The 19,295-nt window shown below is 37.5% G+C and overlaps 1 protein-coding gene across 1 annotated transcript in view; it reads left to right on the plus strand.

Moving 5' to 3' along the window:
- The first annotated feature begins 14,303 nt into the window (after nt 1–14,303).
- The window catches only part of GEM (GTP binding protein overexpressed in skeletal muscle), a 7,808-nt gene continuing 2,816 nt past the window's right edge, over nt 14,304–19,295 (plus strand). The window contains exons 1-2 of the mRNA XM_072410908.1: nt 14,304–14,491; nt 17,172–17,512. Coding sequence (XP_072267009.1) covers nt 17,182–17,512 — 331 coding nt within the window. The 5' untranslated portion in view covers nt 14,304–14,491; nt 17,172–17,181. The remainder of the gene's footprint in view (nt 14,492–17,171; nt 17,513–19,295) is intronic.

The raw sequence follows: 19,295 nt of genomic DNA on the forward strand, positions 1-19,295 counted from the left end.
ACACAAGGACAGCAGAGAGCTGTATGGGTGCTAGTAAAACAGACTAACATTATTAACTGGCAGGCAGCAATTAGGCAAAAGGTAATCAAAAACAAATATGGTCAAACAGCAGCTGTGCCGGTCAGAAGATATCCACAGAGTCAATAAGAACAACAAGATCAAGCAGGTTAGGTCCGAAAAATCCTTATAACTTTTCACTCACTGAGATACTTAGGTGAAATTTGCTTGAAACCGTGTTTTGTAAAATTATGTATTTAGGGTAGATTAGTTTATATTACTTACTTTTCTTTGTGTTTTGGGTTTATTTCTTTTCATTTTTGTAAATTTGATCATTTTTTGACTGACTTGTATTACTTTATTGTTTCTTTTTTCCATAATGAGAAACACCTATGTCATTTTTTTGTCACAAAATCAGGTTCGGTTAACAAATGTTTTGTAGAGTCCTGTGAAGATCTAATTTTTTTGACAAAGGCCCACAAACCCATTATCTACAATCTCCACCCATTTTGCTGGTGGTTCCATTCTCACATATGATCCACAACCTTACTTTAACCCACTATTAAACACGCACAAACCTTCTGGTGTAAACCTTCTACATCCGCCAAAATTGATATCGACCATATGTGCATCCACCAGTCATATGTGCAGACCAGCAACAGGTATCCACCTGCTCCCTTAGCAACAAATACACAGCAGAAACTCAGCTTGCATGTTGCTAGAATATATATTTTTTCAATAAACCTTTCTGAGCAGACTGCATGTTTTTTTTTTTGTTAAATTACCATTACTAAGCAGGTAATATGATTTTCAATGAACAGGTTCTCCTAGCCAAGAGAAGTTCTTCCTTCCTATTCTAACCTGACCTCACCATATTGCTTCTCACCAGCACCTGACCTGGGGCTCAAATCCAAATGTGTTTTACCCTAACCTGACCAAGTAACCCAAACCAAGCCTCTAAGTTTTTGTGATCCTAAGGGACCATTTTGGCCATTAAACCTTGAAAAAAAAGCTTTCATTTCACCTTTGCCATAAATCCAATTTGTTTAGCTAAAACAGCAAAATTCTGGTCAAAAACTCTGTTAGAAATTTGAACCAACCAACTGCTTTTGTTGGATTTACATGCACAGTATATATTAGATACACTGACCATAACCACACATTTACACATTGGTTTTGCATCTGATTGCTGTGTCAACCTACAATATCCCATAAAGGCCAACTATTCCTACCAAAGTGACTGGTAATGTTCTTTTAACCAGACACATCTACGCACATCTCCAATTTCCAATCATAAATAAATGACTAATTTGATTTGGTGCTTCAGTATGCCAAGCCTAATTAACCCATTTACATAATATTTCAATGCTGTGTATTCTTGGTCGCTGAGACAATCTAATTTATTTGTGGTCTATTTACGCATCTTGCTAATCCTTCCTTATTCTGTATCTGTCATACGGAGTGTATAAAGCTTATAAAGTTATATAAATAATATCTTGACGTCAGAATTAAGCAGACAATACCCTCTTAACTGCTTTAACTGCTTTTCTGCTTTTTCTGTCAATGATTTTATTGAAAAATGAATATTTCTTATGCTTATTATTCCATTTACTGCTGTAATATCTCAGAATGTTTTCTTTTCTGAACTCTGACCTGTTCACACTGGTATTTAAAGAGTTAAGAATCATCATTCAACACATTTTTTCAAGAATAGATTCACCTTTATTATCCAGTCATGTGAAAAGCAGATCCCTGTTTTTTTATTCATCTGCAAATGATTGGATAACACTGTGGAACAATTTTGAACAAATGTTTTGTTGACTTGTAGCGTGGATTTGTATAGACTATTAATTTATACGTAAGACAATGTAGTCAGAGGTAGTGGTGTAGTGTATAAGCAAAATGTATTTTTCTACTTACACACGTATTTCCTTTCTTTCAGATCATGTTTGGCTCTGCTGGTTCTCGTTGTAAGTGCCTAAAAAACCCTGATTCATTTTGTTATATTTGTGGCAGTTTCACTCTTCCCAGTCAAAAAGCGAACATCAGCACATTTGTGGAGCAAGCCTATTTGGCATATTTCAAAGTTAAACTTGGTGATCAAGATAAGTCTTGGGTCCCTCATCGCAGGTTTACGGATGTGGACAAGGGAACACGTGATAAGATGCCATTTGGTATACCTATGGTTTGGCGAGCGCCAGGAAATCATTTCAGTGACTGTTACTTTTGTATAGTGAAAACTTCAGGATATAACAAGAAAAACAGATGTAGAGTATCCTAGTCTACCATTGGTTATACCCCCAATGGCTCATTCACATGAAATCCCAGTGCCAGTTTTCGTTACACTACCCTCTCTTGAAGAACATGATTATGGTGATGAACTAGGTGACAACAATGAAGAAGAGTTTGAAATTGAAGAGGACTCTGTTCGTAAGGGATTTGATCAGCATGAGTTGAAACTGGAGTCATTTCTGGATTCACCAACCAAAAATTAGTAAAAAACATGTGTAAACACAACGTGTAAGATCTAACTCAACAAAAAATGTGTTCCCCAGGTGAATCTTTACTTTCAACACCTTTCAGCATGGTGGCTCAGCAATTAGCACTCTGGCCTTTGCAGCCCTAGGTCCCAGGTTTTAATCTCCAAGTGTTGCGTGGGTTCCCTCCTCTGGGTACTCCGGTTTCCCCCCCAAAATTGACCTTAGACTGTGCTAATGACATATGACTATGGTAAGGACATTAGATTGTGAGTCCGTTTGAGGGACAGTTAGTGACATGACTATGGACTTTGTAAAGTGGGTGGAGGAGAAAGTCAGGAGAGGAAGAAATGGTAAACTTGCCAGTCACAAGCTGGCCACTTTTAAACACTTCATAAATCATTATATTTTTCATGGATACAAGCTGACCCAGCCAGTGCCACCAGGGAAGACTGACATTTTAGTGCAAGTAAGACTAGATTAATAATTGAAAGACAAATTTTTATGTATAGTGGCTCTTTAATAAACCGTGTAAAAATCACTTCAATTTTCTAATGATGAGTAAAGCAAAATTGCGGTTAATATTTACACAATTATACAATTATTTGCACGTCTATAATTATTGTTTAAATAAATACTGCTTTTACTCCACTACCCATACGTGCACAAGAGACTCCCTGAAAAAGAAAAACTTATGTCTCTGGGTGGCCCTGTTGGAAAACCTATTGCAACCACTATTATTCCCCTGTGATGGGTTGGTTTCAACTTCTGTCCTATTCCAGGAAGCATCAAAAGGGTCAAACACATCTAAATGCAATTTTGATGCACCTAACACATGTCTTTTTGTGTATATGTATATACATACATAATGCTCCCAATTCGCATATCACAATATTAATATTATTAAACAGTACTTATATTATTATTATTATTATTATTATTATTAAACAGGATTTATATAGCGCCAACATATTACGCAGCGCTGTACATTAAATAGGGATAGCTCCAACATATTACGCAGCGCTGTACATTAAATAGGGTTTGCAAATGACAGACAGCTACAGACAGTGACACAGGAGGAGAAGAGGACCCTGCCCCAAAAAGATTACAATCTAAGAGATTATATATGTTGTTGAGGAAATTCTTCCTCAGACCACTGGCACTGGTACAGCTGTCCCAAACTAGAACATTTCACGTTACTTTTTTTTCTTTGGGAATCTCTAAAATTTACGATTTGCTCTCACTTTCCTTTTTGGTAACAACAGTTGCCAGTACAATTAGATTGGTGAAGCTGCCCAACAAGGACAGCATTCTATTGAAAACTAAAAGGATATAATATAAAAGATGAACTTTAACTGAACTGCATGGTAACTGTGCCTTACTTCCTCTCACTAATGATGAATTTTTGGGGGTAAAATTAAAAACTTAAAAAAAATTACTCTTTAGAGCCGTCTAAGCTTATCTCAGCAGATCCATGTTTATACAAATAATAGTACTGGGCATTTGTCAAGCCACCAGAATAGGTAAAAAATATAATCCAAAGTAAGCTTTATACCAGGAATAGATTAGCTCATCATATGTATACAGTTCTGCAAGAAATGAACGTACTGTGTGTATACATATGTGTTAAATACACACTGCTTTCGCAGGCACCAGCTTTCAAAACAGCAGCCATGTGCACAGTTTAAATTTAGTTCAGGGCAATATTTTAAAAATTGATTCTCCCTATAAAATCTTGACATCTTGTTTAGGGCAAGAAAAGGTTTCTGAGCCAAAGCAAAACTGCAACCACCCACAGTGACTAAGCAATGTTCAAATGTTTTTCAGTGTAATGATGAAATTACATACAATCTTTGAAATATTTATGTATATCCTAAAAATGGCTCATAAGAAAACAGTACCAGGACAGAGAAGTGTGAGGAACGGAAAATTCTTAAGTGGACTATCAGTGTTTGCACTAACAAAGATCTGTGTTTATTACATACTGGAATCATAGACCAGCACCACATGGTTACCATTTATACAGTTTCTTTGAGATTAATTATATGCAACCCTTCATACATTCTTCACCCCTTTGTCATCAACCATGTCATGATTTAATATAAATGGCTGACCAATGGACAAAGTAGTTACATAGTCAGGTTTAAAAAAGACATAAGTCCATAAAGTTTACCCAATAGGGAAAAAAACATCCCAGATAAAAAAAAAAAAAAAACCTATGGACATAGTTCATCCAGGGGAAGGTAAAATTAAAACCCTGGTACAATTTGCCCCAACAGAAAAAAAAAATCCTTCCTGATCCTCTGAGGCAATGGGATATTCCCTGGATCAACAGTCTCTGTTGCCTTTACTTTAAAATACCCAGTTATATTCTGTGCTTCCAGAAAAGCAACCAACTTTTTCCTAAAGCAAACTTTACAATTTGCTGACTTTACTTCCTGAGGGAGCCAATTCCACATTTTCACAGACCTTACAGTGAAGAATTCCTTCCTTATCTGAAGCTCAAACTTTTTTTCCTTCAGATGCAGAGTGCCCTCTTGTTCTTTGTAATGATCTCAAAGTGAATAATTGGGAAGAGAGTTCTCTATACGGACCGTAAATTTATTTATACAGGGTGATCATATCCCCCCTTATACGTCTCTTCTCAAGGGAGAATAGATTCAGTTCAGCTAATCTCTCCTCATAGCTGAGCTCCTCCATTCCTTTTATTAGTTTAGTTGCCCTTCTCTGCACTCTCTCCAATTCCACAATGTCCTTTTTGTGAACTGGTGCCCAAAACTGGACTGCATATTCCAGATGTGGTCTGACCAATGCTTTGTACAGGGGCAGGATAATGTCTCCATCTCTGCAATAAAATAAAGGTTTATGGGTTAACAAAGCTGGGGTTATTAGGAAATTGGCAGGGAGACTTTAGCCAATCAAAAGGATTACCAAGTCTCTATGACGCAGGGAATTGTTCCAAGTCTGGCCACCATAGTAGGTTTGGTGTAACTTCTACAGTCATGTATTGTCTGGAGCAGCTGGAAGAAAATTCAGGCTTTTCTTTCTGGACACAGAGAGGGATTAGAAGATCACTACATGAAGCTTGAAGGTGCAAACATAAGAATAAGATTGTTGGGTGATAAAAGTGAGTTTCAGTTATTATCCACAAAAACATTTTATCACCATTGCCTGTTTTTGACCATGTGTAATATCTGTCTATTTGTTGCTTGTGTATTGTCAAGAATGCCCTTTTGTTGGCTACTTATTACCAGCACTGCTTGTTTGTTGCCACGTATTCCTATGACTGCCTATTTGTTGCCTAGATAATGTCATGATTACCCTTGTTAGGCATAAATTGTCAGGATTAAAAGTGTATGTATACTCAAAACATTTTATAAATATAAATATATAAGGGAATGTTTAGAGGTTGTCAAATGTTACTGCTCATCAGCTGTTAGAGAGTTTTACCCTCACTTCCTGTCTTGGGGGCAATCCTATGACTAGCCATAAAGTGAACAAACCTATCCAATTGAGCCTCGGACAACAGTAAGTCCTAACCTAACCTATGTTTGAATCCTTCCAAACCTATCCAAAACTAAAATTAAGAAAATGTTTTAAGTATAGCATTTGTTGTCAATGTGCTGGTAAGACTGTCCTTTGTCAACACGCATTGTATTGTTTGAACATTTGTTGCCCATGTTTTGTCACTATTCTTCTTATTGGAGAAATATTGTATTGATAGACCATTAACTGGCCATTTTTGTCTCTACGGACATTTGTTGGCCTTGTATTGTCTATACCCATGTTTCTCAACCAGGGTTCTGTGGAACCCTAGGGTTTCTATAGAGTTTGCTAGGTGTTCCTTGACTATTGAGAAAACTGTGATTCTCAGGTCAGTTTAACAGACACTAATGACCATTTTGGCTGTCTGTAAGGGTGGCAGCCTTTTCACTGGCCAGCAATATAGGAAGCATTCTTCCTACTGGCCACCACACTAATGTATTGTGAGTTTTGGGTATAGTAAATATAGTAGAGGTTCCCCCCAAAGACCCAAAAGTTAATTCAAGGGGTTCCCTCATGTCTTTACAGTCCGTGGTCTATACAGTAATCCAAAGCTGTCATTCTCTAATTTGGTCCTGTTTGCAATTACTTTGAACTGCTTGATTAAACTATCTTCAAATAATACATCCCCAGTTTATCAGTCTGCAGTCTATATAGAAACAGGAGATAGCTGTATGTTATCTGAACAATGGGGAGCACTTCCAATCCCCAGATCCATCCATTTATCTATAAGCCTCCAGAAGTAATTAACGGAAGACAGAAACATATAGGGAAAGGAGAAGGCTGATCACCATTACCTTACTATGCTAGGCAGTCCTATAAAAAATCATCTAAAAAAGATTTTATTTCTATCCAGTGTGCATGTTAGTCGCAAGTTTGTATCGGATGAGCCTCAGAGGCTAAAAAAATGCTTGTATAATGGGCTGGGATTAGGGCCCATCACTAAGTATATACAACTATCCAACAGTAATATGCATAGTCACCAACATGAGTTATTAGCATTCACAAATTACGTCAGTTCATACCTCCCTTACAATTTTACTTTAAATCAGAGAATAATGAAAATACATTTTTGCTTTTGTACAGGATCTGAGGTTTAAAACAGATTCTGCAAGCCAGAGCAGAGATGGACCAAAGTCTGGGGACCAATGAAAGAAAACAGAAGCAGCTGGGACTTTGATAAAGACCAGAGAGGTATCCAGCATCTGCTCTGTAACATCTTAATGTAATTCTACATATGCAGATGTTATACTGTGCACTCTACTGTTCTGTATAGACCCCTACAGCTGGAGATCCAGTCGTCAATTAATCAATAGCTGCCTTGTACAAACAAGATGTCAGCTACCAAGTGTCCACACTGGCTGGGAGTGATGGAAGATGGTTGGTAAAGCTATGTGGAGGTTGCAGAATGCGCAGTGGAATGCTTAGTGGTGGGAATGTGTCCCTTAATGACAGATTGTAGTAGGGAAGTTCAGCAAAGGATTCTTGGAAAGGCTTTGGGACCCAGTAATAAAGAGGATATATGTCTAATACATGTTAGTTTAAGAAAGAGTACAGTAGTCATTTGAAGCATCATTTTTCTAACAACTGGGCCACATTGGGACCTAAAATAGTTCCAATATGTAAAACACATTATTCATCATAAGTCTGCATGTCCACAGTTTTCTAAGCCAATTAAAATACGAGTATTATAAATATGGAAATCATTGTTTCTAAACATTATTAAATGATTAACTGCTTTTTAATAACCAAGTTTGGCAAACACTAAATTGCTAAAGATCCACTTATCTCAAAAACCCCTTAACAAGCCATGTTTGTATCAACTTGATCTGTATTAAGGGCCCCCTTTGTGTTGCATTGTGAGTGTATAAATCCTCCAACATTCAGATAATGTGGTACCACTACAACAGCCTGTAGCGATAAGAACTCAGATGTGAACCAAGATGTACAAGCAGATATTGCTATCCAATTACCTCCATAATCTGCTGGGGTACACACTTCACAGCCTGTATTTATTGGGCCACTCAAAAACACTGGGCTGCAGTAAAAGGCCATACTGCTGCTTTTTAATTAGACCAATGTCTGCAGGGAAATAATTTAAAAATTAAGGCACACTGAATTGGAGAAAGGAGTGCTAAATGTTTTTGCTTTAACTTATTTTCATGGCCAACGCTATAGGCCAGGCCTAATTTAGCATCATTATGTGTCATTTTACTTTGTATTACAATCACGCTAACTCTCTGACTATTCTTTCCACCAGAATCATTTTAACATTTTATATGGACTTTTGGTACACACTGTAACAAAACTTTGATCATGTTTTTATTATAAGAGAAGAAGTAAATAACTCTTTTTCTCTCTCTCTTTCTATATATATATATATATAAATATATACACACACACAGGTAGTCTCCGGGTTACATACAAGATAGGGACTGTAGGTTTGTTCTTAAGTTGAGTTTGTATGTAAGTTGGAACAAATAATTTTTTTTAATAAATGCAATTAGGACAGATGTTTGTCTCAATATATTATTAGACAGCATGGTGTCAGTTACTGTATAAAATCCTCACTGTAAGGTAATCACAAATAAAGCAAAAAAAAAATCTTTATGGAGCCTAGACATTCATTAACTTTTAGAGCAAGGTGTGCTTTGATATACAAAAAGAAACAACTGCAGAGTTTGTCTTGGTCATTAAAGATTTACAAGACGCTGCAGAATGAGCCCACACCCCTCACCCACAACCTCAGCTGTGTTTAGAAAAATATTTCTTCTGCAAGCCATGCAAACCACCCCCTGCCCCCTCCAAGCCTCTGTTCTGCAAACAGCCAGCAGGGAAGCCCTGTTTGTATCTAGGAGGCGTCCGTATGTTGGATGTCCTTAACTCGGGGACTTCCTGTGTGTGTATATATATATATGTATATATTTACATATACATGTAGTTGTAAAGCTTAGGCTTTGTCTGAGCCTACTTTAGGAAATAACCTGATAAAATTAGTAAGGAAGATTCTAACAGCCCTACCTTGCACCATAACTCAGTTCTGCACCCAGCTCCCATGGCTTACCACTGCATCCTCTGTAAACTGGTCACTTCTGACCCCTGTCCATGGTGCATCTCTGCTTTGCACCCATGGCTCACTTCTATATCCCCTCTGCCTCCCTTTAACTCCCCATCCACAGCTCACCTCTGCACCTCTCTCCATTGCATCCCTCTTCTTTCCCCATCCACAGTACACCTCTAACCCCTTCTCCATTGTTCATCCTCTTTTCAAAGTTCACTGCACACCCCATGACATTTATCTTTGCAAAGCCTGTTCACAGCTCACCCCTATGTCTTCTATCCACACCCCACCTCTTTCTCCTAACACTTTTACTTTCAGCAGCATAGTAGCAGAGTACAATGACATATGACAGTGGATGAATATTTCCGACACCAGGAATCGGGTCTGGAGAGTGATCCCCTCAATGTTTTTTTTTTTGGGTGGTGGGGTATATACTAGTTCCCCTTCATAAAAGCTTACAGAAGGTTTATTTTGCAGAAGGAACCTGAGTGCTCAATCATTGAATTTAATTCTTAGTAAGCTGTAGTTATAGGTTTGTTTTATCACTTTGTCTGGCAGTGCTCCACCACCTTAACTCTAGAATATTATTACTCTCTGTGTTACTCCTGAGAAAATTTCCGCTCACCTCCTGTCAGAACAGGAAAAGTTCAAAAACAAAACTCATTTAAGTAGAGTGTGAACGTCAATGCCTTCCTGTCCCATAGACAACTGCTTCTCATTTCTTGTCCCTGTGTCATTTGAAAAAAAAAGCAACATATAACATATAACATTGCAGGGTTAAGCTTTCAATAATACATCTGATTCTAGCCATTAAGAGAAGTGAGCAATGCCTGGATGCAGGCGGATATCAGCAAAATATCCTGATGGGGCATGTCTCCAATGGGAGCCGATTTAATAAAGCTCTCCAAGACTCGTGAAGATAGACTATCATGGGAGAACGTGGGAGATCCAGCAAATCAGGAATGGATCTGATCCAGGTCTGAAGACATTTGCCAACTAATATCAAATGATTTATATGACATCCATTCCAGGTTTTTTGGCTCACCCAGGTCCTCCCAATGATAATCTATCTTCTCCAGTCTTAAAGAACTTCAATAAACAAAGTCCATGGGAGCTGATTTATTAAAGCTCTCTAAGACTCGTGAAGATAGACTTTCATGGGAGAACTTGGGCGATCCAGCAAACCTGAAATGGATCTAATCCAGGTCTGAAAACATTTGCCAACTATTATCAAATGATTTATATGAAATCCGTTCCAGGTTTGGTGGCTCACCCAGGTCCTCCCAATGATAATCTATCTTCTCCAGTCTTAAAGAACTTCAATAAACAAAATCCATTGTCTTACCGTCTACCACTATCTACTGCTAAGCTGCCCCTTTCTTGCATTGCAGGGGTGGAATGGTGGGAGGCTAAGTAACAGCCAACGGATCTTAAGCCTTTGAATTGTGGGTTTCTGATCGAACATGGATTTATCAAACAATTTGGTAAAAATTGATAAAGCGCACATCATGTAGTATGGACTAACCAGCAACTTCTATCCAAGAAAATCAAAAGAAGAATAAGATAATTGGATTAGTTGGTTGAGCGCATGTAGGTATAGCCTTAGGTAGCTTACCAGTTTTGGGTGTACTGACTCTTAATAACTACTTCTCCTTCCATGTACAGTTCTTTCTGTTTAATTTCTCTTCTAAACTCATTTAAGTGTTTATTAAACATGTAAATTATGGTGTTTTTGGAAATTCTGATGTAATGTTACTTGTTGCCACTTCATCCTCAGTTGTAGTTTTAAAGTTTGTTTATGGTGATGGAAGTGAGGAGAGTGACAAATCAACTGTAAACATGTAGCTTGGAATCCTGTCTGAAAGAATGAATCTGTGAGGGCTTTGAGGTCACAGACTAAGCGAAAGGAACATGCCACTTGGCTGTCATTTGGGCGATTTTCCACATTTTTGAATAGGCTGACCTTTCCTTTAGTGGCTGAGTGCTACAGCTGTTTTCATTACCCTCCAAATTGCACAATTTTATGGACTGATGATGCCAGCCCTTCAGCTCTGTCATCACATATGCCACTAAAAGAAAACGGATGTAGCTATGTTGTTTTAATTGTTTCTTGATGATGTTCTCAGCGTCTAAATTTAAAATAAAGCTGAAATTCAAATAATTTTCCATCCACTATAGCCTAATATTTACTCTCCAGGCTTTTTTAGAATCTACTTTTAGACAGGGACTCTTCTCAGGAATTGCACACAGGCAAAACTGCTGCTAATTTGTACTTGGCCAGCCAATATGGTGAATATTGCAATTAGAAATTGATTAGTTATTATCTTATCCTAAGATTTAACTTATCCTAAGCCTCAGCATACACCCTAAAAATCAACCCTTATCACCAGTGTAATCCGTGATTTAGCACTGCAATCTAGGTCCACCACTAACTTGTCTTGGTATAAGCAGCTCATTGAGAAAAGTGATCAAGTGAACATGTTGATTTGATATATGCAAAGCAGAGATAAACTTTAAAGTTCTGGCTAGGAATCCCCCCACGCCCCCCTCCCCAAAAAAAATTACACCTTAGCAAGCAACATTCAAAAACTTCTGATCCAAATGCCCTAAATACTTTTTTGAATTAATTAAAATCAATTGACGTGCCAGGTAATGAGGCATTTTCTTCTCTGTACTGGGGGAGTTCTTTTTTGGCTGTCCACATTTCCATCCAGTAAAACAGTTGGGTCCCCTAAAGATTCTTGCAGTGGCATAGAGACATTACAAAGAGGGGAAGTGACATTATTATAATATACCATATATATATTAAATTATATCATTATATTATACTTGCTATACCATTCAGGAGCTAAGAGACAGTGCCAGAGACATGGAACTTTTTCCTGGCTTTATTTTGACAGCCAATCACAAAGCATCAGTAGGGTAAAGTTGGAGCAGTGGCACACAGGGTCATCAAAAGTTACTTTACTCTTCTCTCTAACATTTAGCCTAAGAGTTAAGTTGGTGTTCAGTTGGTTAAGTTCAGAAGAGTGGTGAGGTTGTGGTGTGGTCACTTCTGCTTCGTCCATGAACCATGCCCACGTTTGAGACACAACATGTAGTCTCTCAACCATGGCTTCCCTAAGGGAACGAATAGGGACAATAGTGAACAACTGAATACCACCCATTGTCAAATGTTGAAATGCTGGTTAATTAGGAACCAGCACTGCAGTTGGTGCCATTGGGAGCTGCCAGGGAACTGCTGCTTCCTCCATTCTCTAAAATGAACCTTACAGTAATCTAAACTCCATAACTAATGACCATACCACTATGTTAAATCATTACTCTTTTATCCCTATACCCCTACAGTGCTTATCCTTTGCCAGAACTGTTTGATGTCTGCATAACACAACATATGTTCTATACAATCATGTGATGTAAAAAGCTATTCTCTCATTTATTGTCTTCCTATTAGAAAAGTCTCCACACAGCTCACAATCCATCACTTTTAATCCAACAACAGGTGGTGCCTGATTTTGTCTCATTAGGAATGATGAAATGAAATTGGCAATGCTGTATTAAATCTTTTATTAGACAAACGAAGAGCTGTGCACTTGATTAACTTCCAGGCTTTACAGTACTCAGTATATCTGTGCCTAATGCCAGTTTTGTGACTTTAAAGAAAACCTGTCACATTTCAAGCAACAACACGTATCTTTGGGTCATAAGTTCTCCCTGGCATCTGGGCCTCTGTACTTTTGGGCACAGAACCAGTACATTTCAGAACTGCTGCTTCCTGGCACAAGGTAGAGTAAATATTATTCGACAGGGTTTGGTTTAGTATCAGGGATTAGTTTGGGTTATTGGGAATTAAGATTGGGAATGGGGTTTATGGGTAAAAATGTATGTCGTGCCAAAATTTGTTTTTATGTTTTGGATTGGAGTGGAGTGTGAAGAAGGGTCAAGATTTTCCTATTTTCTCCTCTATGTTTACTTTGTAGTTATTTATATGCATACACATATATTTATATATTTTTTTCTCATTACATACACAGGTTCTGCTTCCCATTATGTAGAGCTGCTATACAATTGTGATACTACACTTTCACATGCTTTGTGCACATCCATAGGTCAACTGATTAAACCAATTATTATTATGTTTATTAATAATAAAACAGGATTTATATAGTGCTAACATATTACGCAGCGCTGTACATTAAATAGGGATTTTAAATGACAGACAGATACAGACAGTGACACAGGAGGAGAGGACCCTGCCCCGAAGAGTTTACAATCTAAGAGGTGTGGAACCTATCTCACAATAGCAGGGGAGATATGGAGTGGTGGGAAGTAATGAGGGTTTAGGAGACAGAAGACGATGGGTAGGCAGATTTGTAAAGATGGTTCTGCATATGATGGTTATGCTCATAAATAATAATATATAATAATAATAATTTACAAAGCCAGTAGGAAGGAGTTACTGCACTTTATACATACACATCAAAATGATCATTAAGTATATGGTTGTTTAAATGGAAATCCTGCTAAAACCTTTTTCTATGTTTTGTCTGCATGCTCCTTGTCAATACATGTGCACTGCATCAAAGCCTGATTGGCTCCCTGTGCTGCCCCTCCTTCTCTTAGTATGAGTGCTGCTGTGTAAGCAGCAGACTTTTAATTATATATAACTTGTGCTATGTATGTTAAAATACTTTTTATTATTTTACAGCAATGCACAGCTGCATTGAACATTATTATATCTACCTGGAGTTTAGCGTTAACATAAAAAAAGCTACCAGATTCAGAAGAAGTATATGACAAAATAATTATCCTCCTCTGCAAGATTTCACTTCACTAGTTTGAAAACTTCAAATAATGATATGCACGCTCCCGGTAGCACTAAATTGCTTTGCACCTGGGTTTTCTTGACATGCCATTTTATTTCCCAACGTGATCAGACACATTGGACATTTTAATTATAGAGATTCTTTTTTATTATTTCTTATCTTGCAATGGAAATGGATAATATTTCCACTATGTGTTGCAGTATTGCAAAATAGGAATTACATTTCCCAACCTTTGGAATTGCTGTTTTGAAAAATAATCTTTCCGGATTAGTTTGATGGAAAAAGATTTCAAATGAAGTCAAGAAGATGAACAGTTCTGATTTTGGATAAGTGATGGTGTTAGTGTGACAGCCCACCACTACACAGCATTCCCCATCATTGGCCTGGTGGGCTGGGCTCTGCTCCTGCACAGGCGGCTGACATCACGGAAAAGCTAAGTCTCTGATCACTGGTGCCTAATATAAACCAGAAATGCTGAGAAAGTCTTACAGACAGAGAACAAGAGAGGACTTAATCCATCCTTCTCCCTGTGTGCCTGAAATCCATACTTAGTGCATCTGACAGATAAGACACAGCAAACTTTACTGGTAAGTGGGGTCTTAAATGGAAATAATCAGGGAAAGAATAACATATATAATATAAAATAGTTATAAAATCAGTACAATAACCAATCAGCTCTGAAGTCTTTGAATGCTAATTTCTGATTGGCTGTTAAATTGCAGCACATCTGTGATTTTTGCACTATTTTATAGGAAAAGTTTACAATTTGTAATCTGCAATGTTTCAACTGCGTGATCAATAAGATAAAATGTATCACTTATAATAGGAATAATTTGATGTGCAGATTTGCAGACCAATTTTCTCAATGAAAAAAGTGTTTAGTAACTTAATGGAGTTTTTATAAATTATTCTATTATTCTGAAAGCAATTTAGAGTATATTTTTGTATTATTAAAAGATGTGTAGATTTCATGTTCTAATGGAATATTTTGGAAAATGTCTTTTATTGTATTTTACCTCGATGAGAAACAAAATCATGTCTATAGAAAATTATTGTATTTTACACATATGGACACTGGACACATATACTTGTCATTTTTTGGTACCAAAATAGTTTGAATGTCAATTTCATTTATAATTTAACTGGTAGTCCTCAATGGCATTGATCTGCTTTTATGATTTTAGTTTCTTCAAAAAAGAAGTGCCACTGGTATTCCTAGAATTCATATTTATTCGCTCCATATAGTATTGGCAGGAAGGCTGGGATATGTAGTTCTACCATGTAGAATTATCTAGTTCTTGTTCTTTGCTGATGGAATTACTATGGGATATATAGACATGCTTGGATTGCTTATTCTTGCATTGGGGTTTATTCACTAAAGAAGTTTGTGTTCATTAACAACTGTACTGCTCTGCAAGGGTGGGTATTCACTAAGCTTGGTGCATGCATGAAAATTCACTGCAGTAAAGCTTCACCCTATTTACCCACCTAAGTGAATTATTCCTTTGCAAAGGATTCACTTTGCTAAGTGATCTTCCTCAACTTTAGTAGTTAACCCCATTTTCATTATCCCTTCAAGTGATGGGGTTCCGGTGCTGCAAGGGTTTCAGTAGGTATAATTACCAGTTGTCATTTTGGTAATGGAGCTGCACAAGTAACCTTACTAAACATGGTAGAAAAATCAAGAGGTGGAGAGAGTATTCCCCATCCAACATCTACACGTCCCAGATGCTCCTCCAAGGCTTGTTTAGACAATCAGGGTTAACCTGCCTGGCAGCAAGGACTTGATGGAACATGTTATGAACTTAGAGGCTTTTGATATCTCTAGTGCGCCCCATATGGCCATTCTGTACAACTGCAACTGTACCATTTTTTATAGATGGGGTAGATTTGTAAAATGCTGATAGTATTCAAATGAGTCTTGTGCATGATGATTTTGTATAAGACTCAATACTATAAATGAATTTTCTGCTGTAATGCAAAGCAGTGTATAAGTAACAATAGCATCTGGTACCACCTGTATTGAGAAAGGCTACCATTGCTGGCCGCCTTCTGAAAATGCTAGCTAGCTGGCTGCCTTCTAAGTCATTGGAGCAAGCATGCAGCTAGTAAAATTAGAGAAAACGTCTAAAGTGATTTGTATTTTGTTCTATAAAGGTGAGTGTATTGAAATCTGTGCAGCAGTGGTAGCCCAAGTACAGGTTCCCATTAATAATAAATGGTTAATAGCTTTTAGAGTGTATGGCATCCTATAGAAACATGCATATATATACTGTTCAGCATGCTGAAATGGCTTGCAGAAGTTCTGATCAAAAGAAGCAGAAACATTCTTTGCGCTCTATGCAATGAGACAACATTTGCATATGCTGTGAATAGCAGCTTGTACAAAGTGCCTGCATACCGGGTGATTCTAATACTGATTAAAAATATGCTGTGTGTGGGAAGCAAAATCAGTCAATTCCCAGCAATTATAATTATATTCCAACATTTTTAACCATCTCTTGGTAATAATTTCACACCTTAATAGTAACTATATCACCCATCGTTCACACATATGCAGCTCAGTATAGAACCCCATAGTCTTTACCCCTTTATTTACAATGGAGGACAATGGCAGACTGGCTAATATGTATCTTTTTCTAGCATTGGTTTTTCCTGAGTGTGTAGTTTTATTTAGGATAAATCATACATTACGAATGCATAGTCTAATATCTTTTGTTCAGTTGTGAGTATATATTTTTGCTGTGTCGTGTTGCCTTCTCCCGGGAATTGGCTTTGGACTATGTTTATAGCAAATGACTATGGTGGTGAAATTAGATTGTGAGCTTCTCTGGAGGAAAGTTAGTGGAATGACTATGGGACATTGAGCTTTTGTCGGAGACAACTGTAAATTAATGCAATATTATTCTGAAATGTTCTAGAATGCCATGACAGCGCCTCCTAACCCTAGGAGCAATGGCACCCTGTATATTTGTACTGAAAGGCACATAGGAGATTAAATTGAGTCTTTTAAAATTGGTTCAATCCAATCCCCACAGACACCTAACTGACCAGATCATAACTCAAACCCACACTGATCAACTGCATAACCAGTGCTGGCTAGCAGCTTGTAGGCTACCAGTGTCTAACAGCATTGTAAAGTTTTATTAGATCATTGTATTTGGTCCAAGTAAATACATTTTTAGAACTTCATAAAGGTCTCCATGGGCAAATATATTATCCTTTACTTTGTATGTTTTCCTAATTCTTTGTCTCTTTTACATTTAGGGAAGCCACAATGACCCTCAACGTGACCATGCGGCGCAGCAGTAGCACAGCTGTGCAGAGCCAGCAGCGCTGGAGTATCCCCGCTGATGGAAAGAATATTAATGTACAAAGGAACCCAAATGTGAACCTCAACCGCAACCACACCATCCATCACTCAGTGAGGCCAGAGGACTACTACAGGTGCAGCTGGTCCTCCGACTCTTCAGATTCCGTCATCTCCTCAGAATCCGGAAACACCTACTATCGCGTGGTACTCATTGGAGAGCATGGTGTTGGCAAGTCTACACTGGCCAGTATTTTTGCAGGAGTTCCTGATTCTCTGGACAGTGAAATGCTAGGAGGTAAGTTAGCCAGATCAGATCAGATTTATTAATGATATATTTTTTTAAATGTTGCTTTCAATGATTCATATTTAAAAAGTACTAAAAAGAAAACTGGGAATTGCCCGTGGCACATAATAGTTACATAGTTACTATCAGAAATTGCCTTTTAAAAGGAACAGCAACAAAATGATGAAAACGTCTCTGCCCTCCTTCTATCTATTGGCATGATCCTTGTCAGCACATGTGCGTGCAACAGACCATTATTGACTTAATTTTAGTCCTCTAGGGGCCACTTACTGATATAGTCCTGATTTTGGTAAATTATCTGACTCTTTGTAAACCATATCCTTATTCATTTACTGCTGTCAGTTAGAGAAATACCAACAATGTGTGTAGGTCCTGCTCCTTGAGGACTGAATTTGAGGCCCCAGGCCATTTTTAAGAATGAGTTTTTGAAGATTAGTCCCCTAAGATAACAATATGAATAGTTCATGTCATGTAAGATCAAAATTTCTGTATCCAACCCTCATTTCCAGTCTTGTGTTGAATACAGTTGCAGTACATATTCATCGTAGATTCTACTTTGATAAACCACCCATCTCCCTCTTAAATCAGTAAAATTGAAAATCCCCTTTATTTGCTGTCAGGGGCTGAGTTACAAGTATTCCCATCTATCGGCTGTTGCTGGTCTGTCTGCACAGTTCTAAGTCATTGAGTGCTTTGCCTTTCTTTTTACCCCAACTCAGCTTCTTGCTCACCCTACTGATGGTTTTGGAGAGGTTTCTGAGGTTGGCAATGTAATCAAAAAGATATACCAAGTTCAAGTGCTTTATATTATTCCTTCCATTGTGATATTTCAGCGTGTTAGATGTTACAGTATTAATAGTTTATATTGCATATGGACGCTCTGGTTGTGTCAGCGGAATATTTTATACAGCAGTGAATCTCACATTTACCAAACATTCTCTGATGGAGATTCAATCACTTTGAAAACGCATGGAATCTGGAAGATTCGTTATGAGGGAACATGTGCTGAATGTCAGATTCACTTTATAAATAGACCCCGTGTGCAGTTTATCAAATATAGGTGTAAGATTTAATCCTAATATTCATCACTTCTGTTCGAATCATAAAGTGAATCAGATAGCAACTACATACAAGATTCAAAAAAGTTAATTAATTTCCAATGTGTATCGAAATGTAGTTTAAGTAAACACAACAAAAAAATAACCAACACATTAAACAAGAATTTATTATCAGACAATGCAAGTGTAGCTAGCAGAAGGGGTTTGCATCTCTTTAATTGAAATTCTGTAAAGGACTGTATAGAAGAGAGAAAGAAAGGGAAGAAATAGGAATACTGTCTTTGCATTTTTCAGCTGTGTGTATGATCTAAGCTTCTTCTGTCTATTAAAGAATAGGCTTTTTCTTTTAACAAAATGTTAGGATTAGCCGGGCAAACATATGAAAAGGAGCATAGAGCTCATGCTAGCTGGAAATCTGAAATCCTAAATATTTAAAGTTGCCAAAAATCAAAAACAGTTAGCACTTTTGTATAGATAAGGAAGAAAGCATAAATGGCAAAATTACATTCCCTTAAAACTGGAATGAGCGTAACTGTGCATTAATTTCAGTTTGGCGTGTGTAAGGTTAACTATCCTGTGAGCAAGTATTTTCCATTACAGAAGAAATCTGGAGTTTATCACAGTCCACAGTGGGAGACTGCAAAATCTTCATCATGATGTTTTATTCCATGTGCTGGATTAATTTCTAGAAGATGTGGAAAATGTTCTTTACAACT

Source organism: Pyxicephalus adspersus, chromosome 5 (genome assembly GCF_032062135.1).
Source record: "Pyxicephalus adspersus chromosome 5, UCB_Pads_2.0, whole genome shotgun sequence".
Classification (NCBI taxonomy): domain Eukaryota; kingdom Metazoa; phylum Chordata; class Amphibia; order Anura; family Pyxicephalidae; genus Pyxicephalus; species Pyxicephalus adspersus.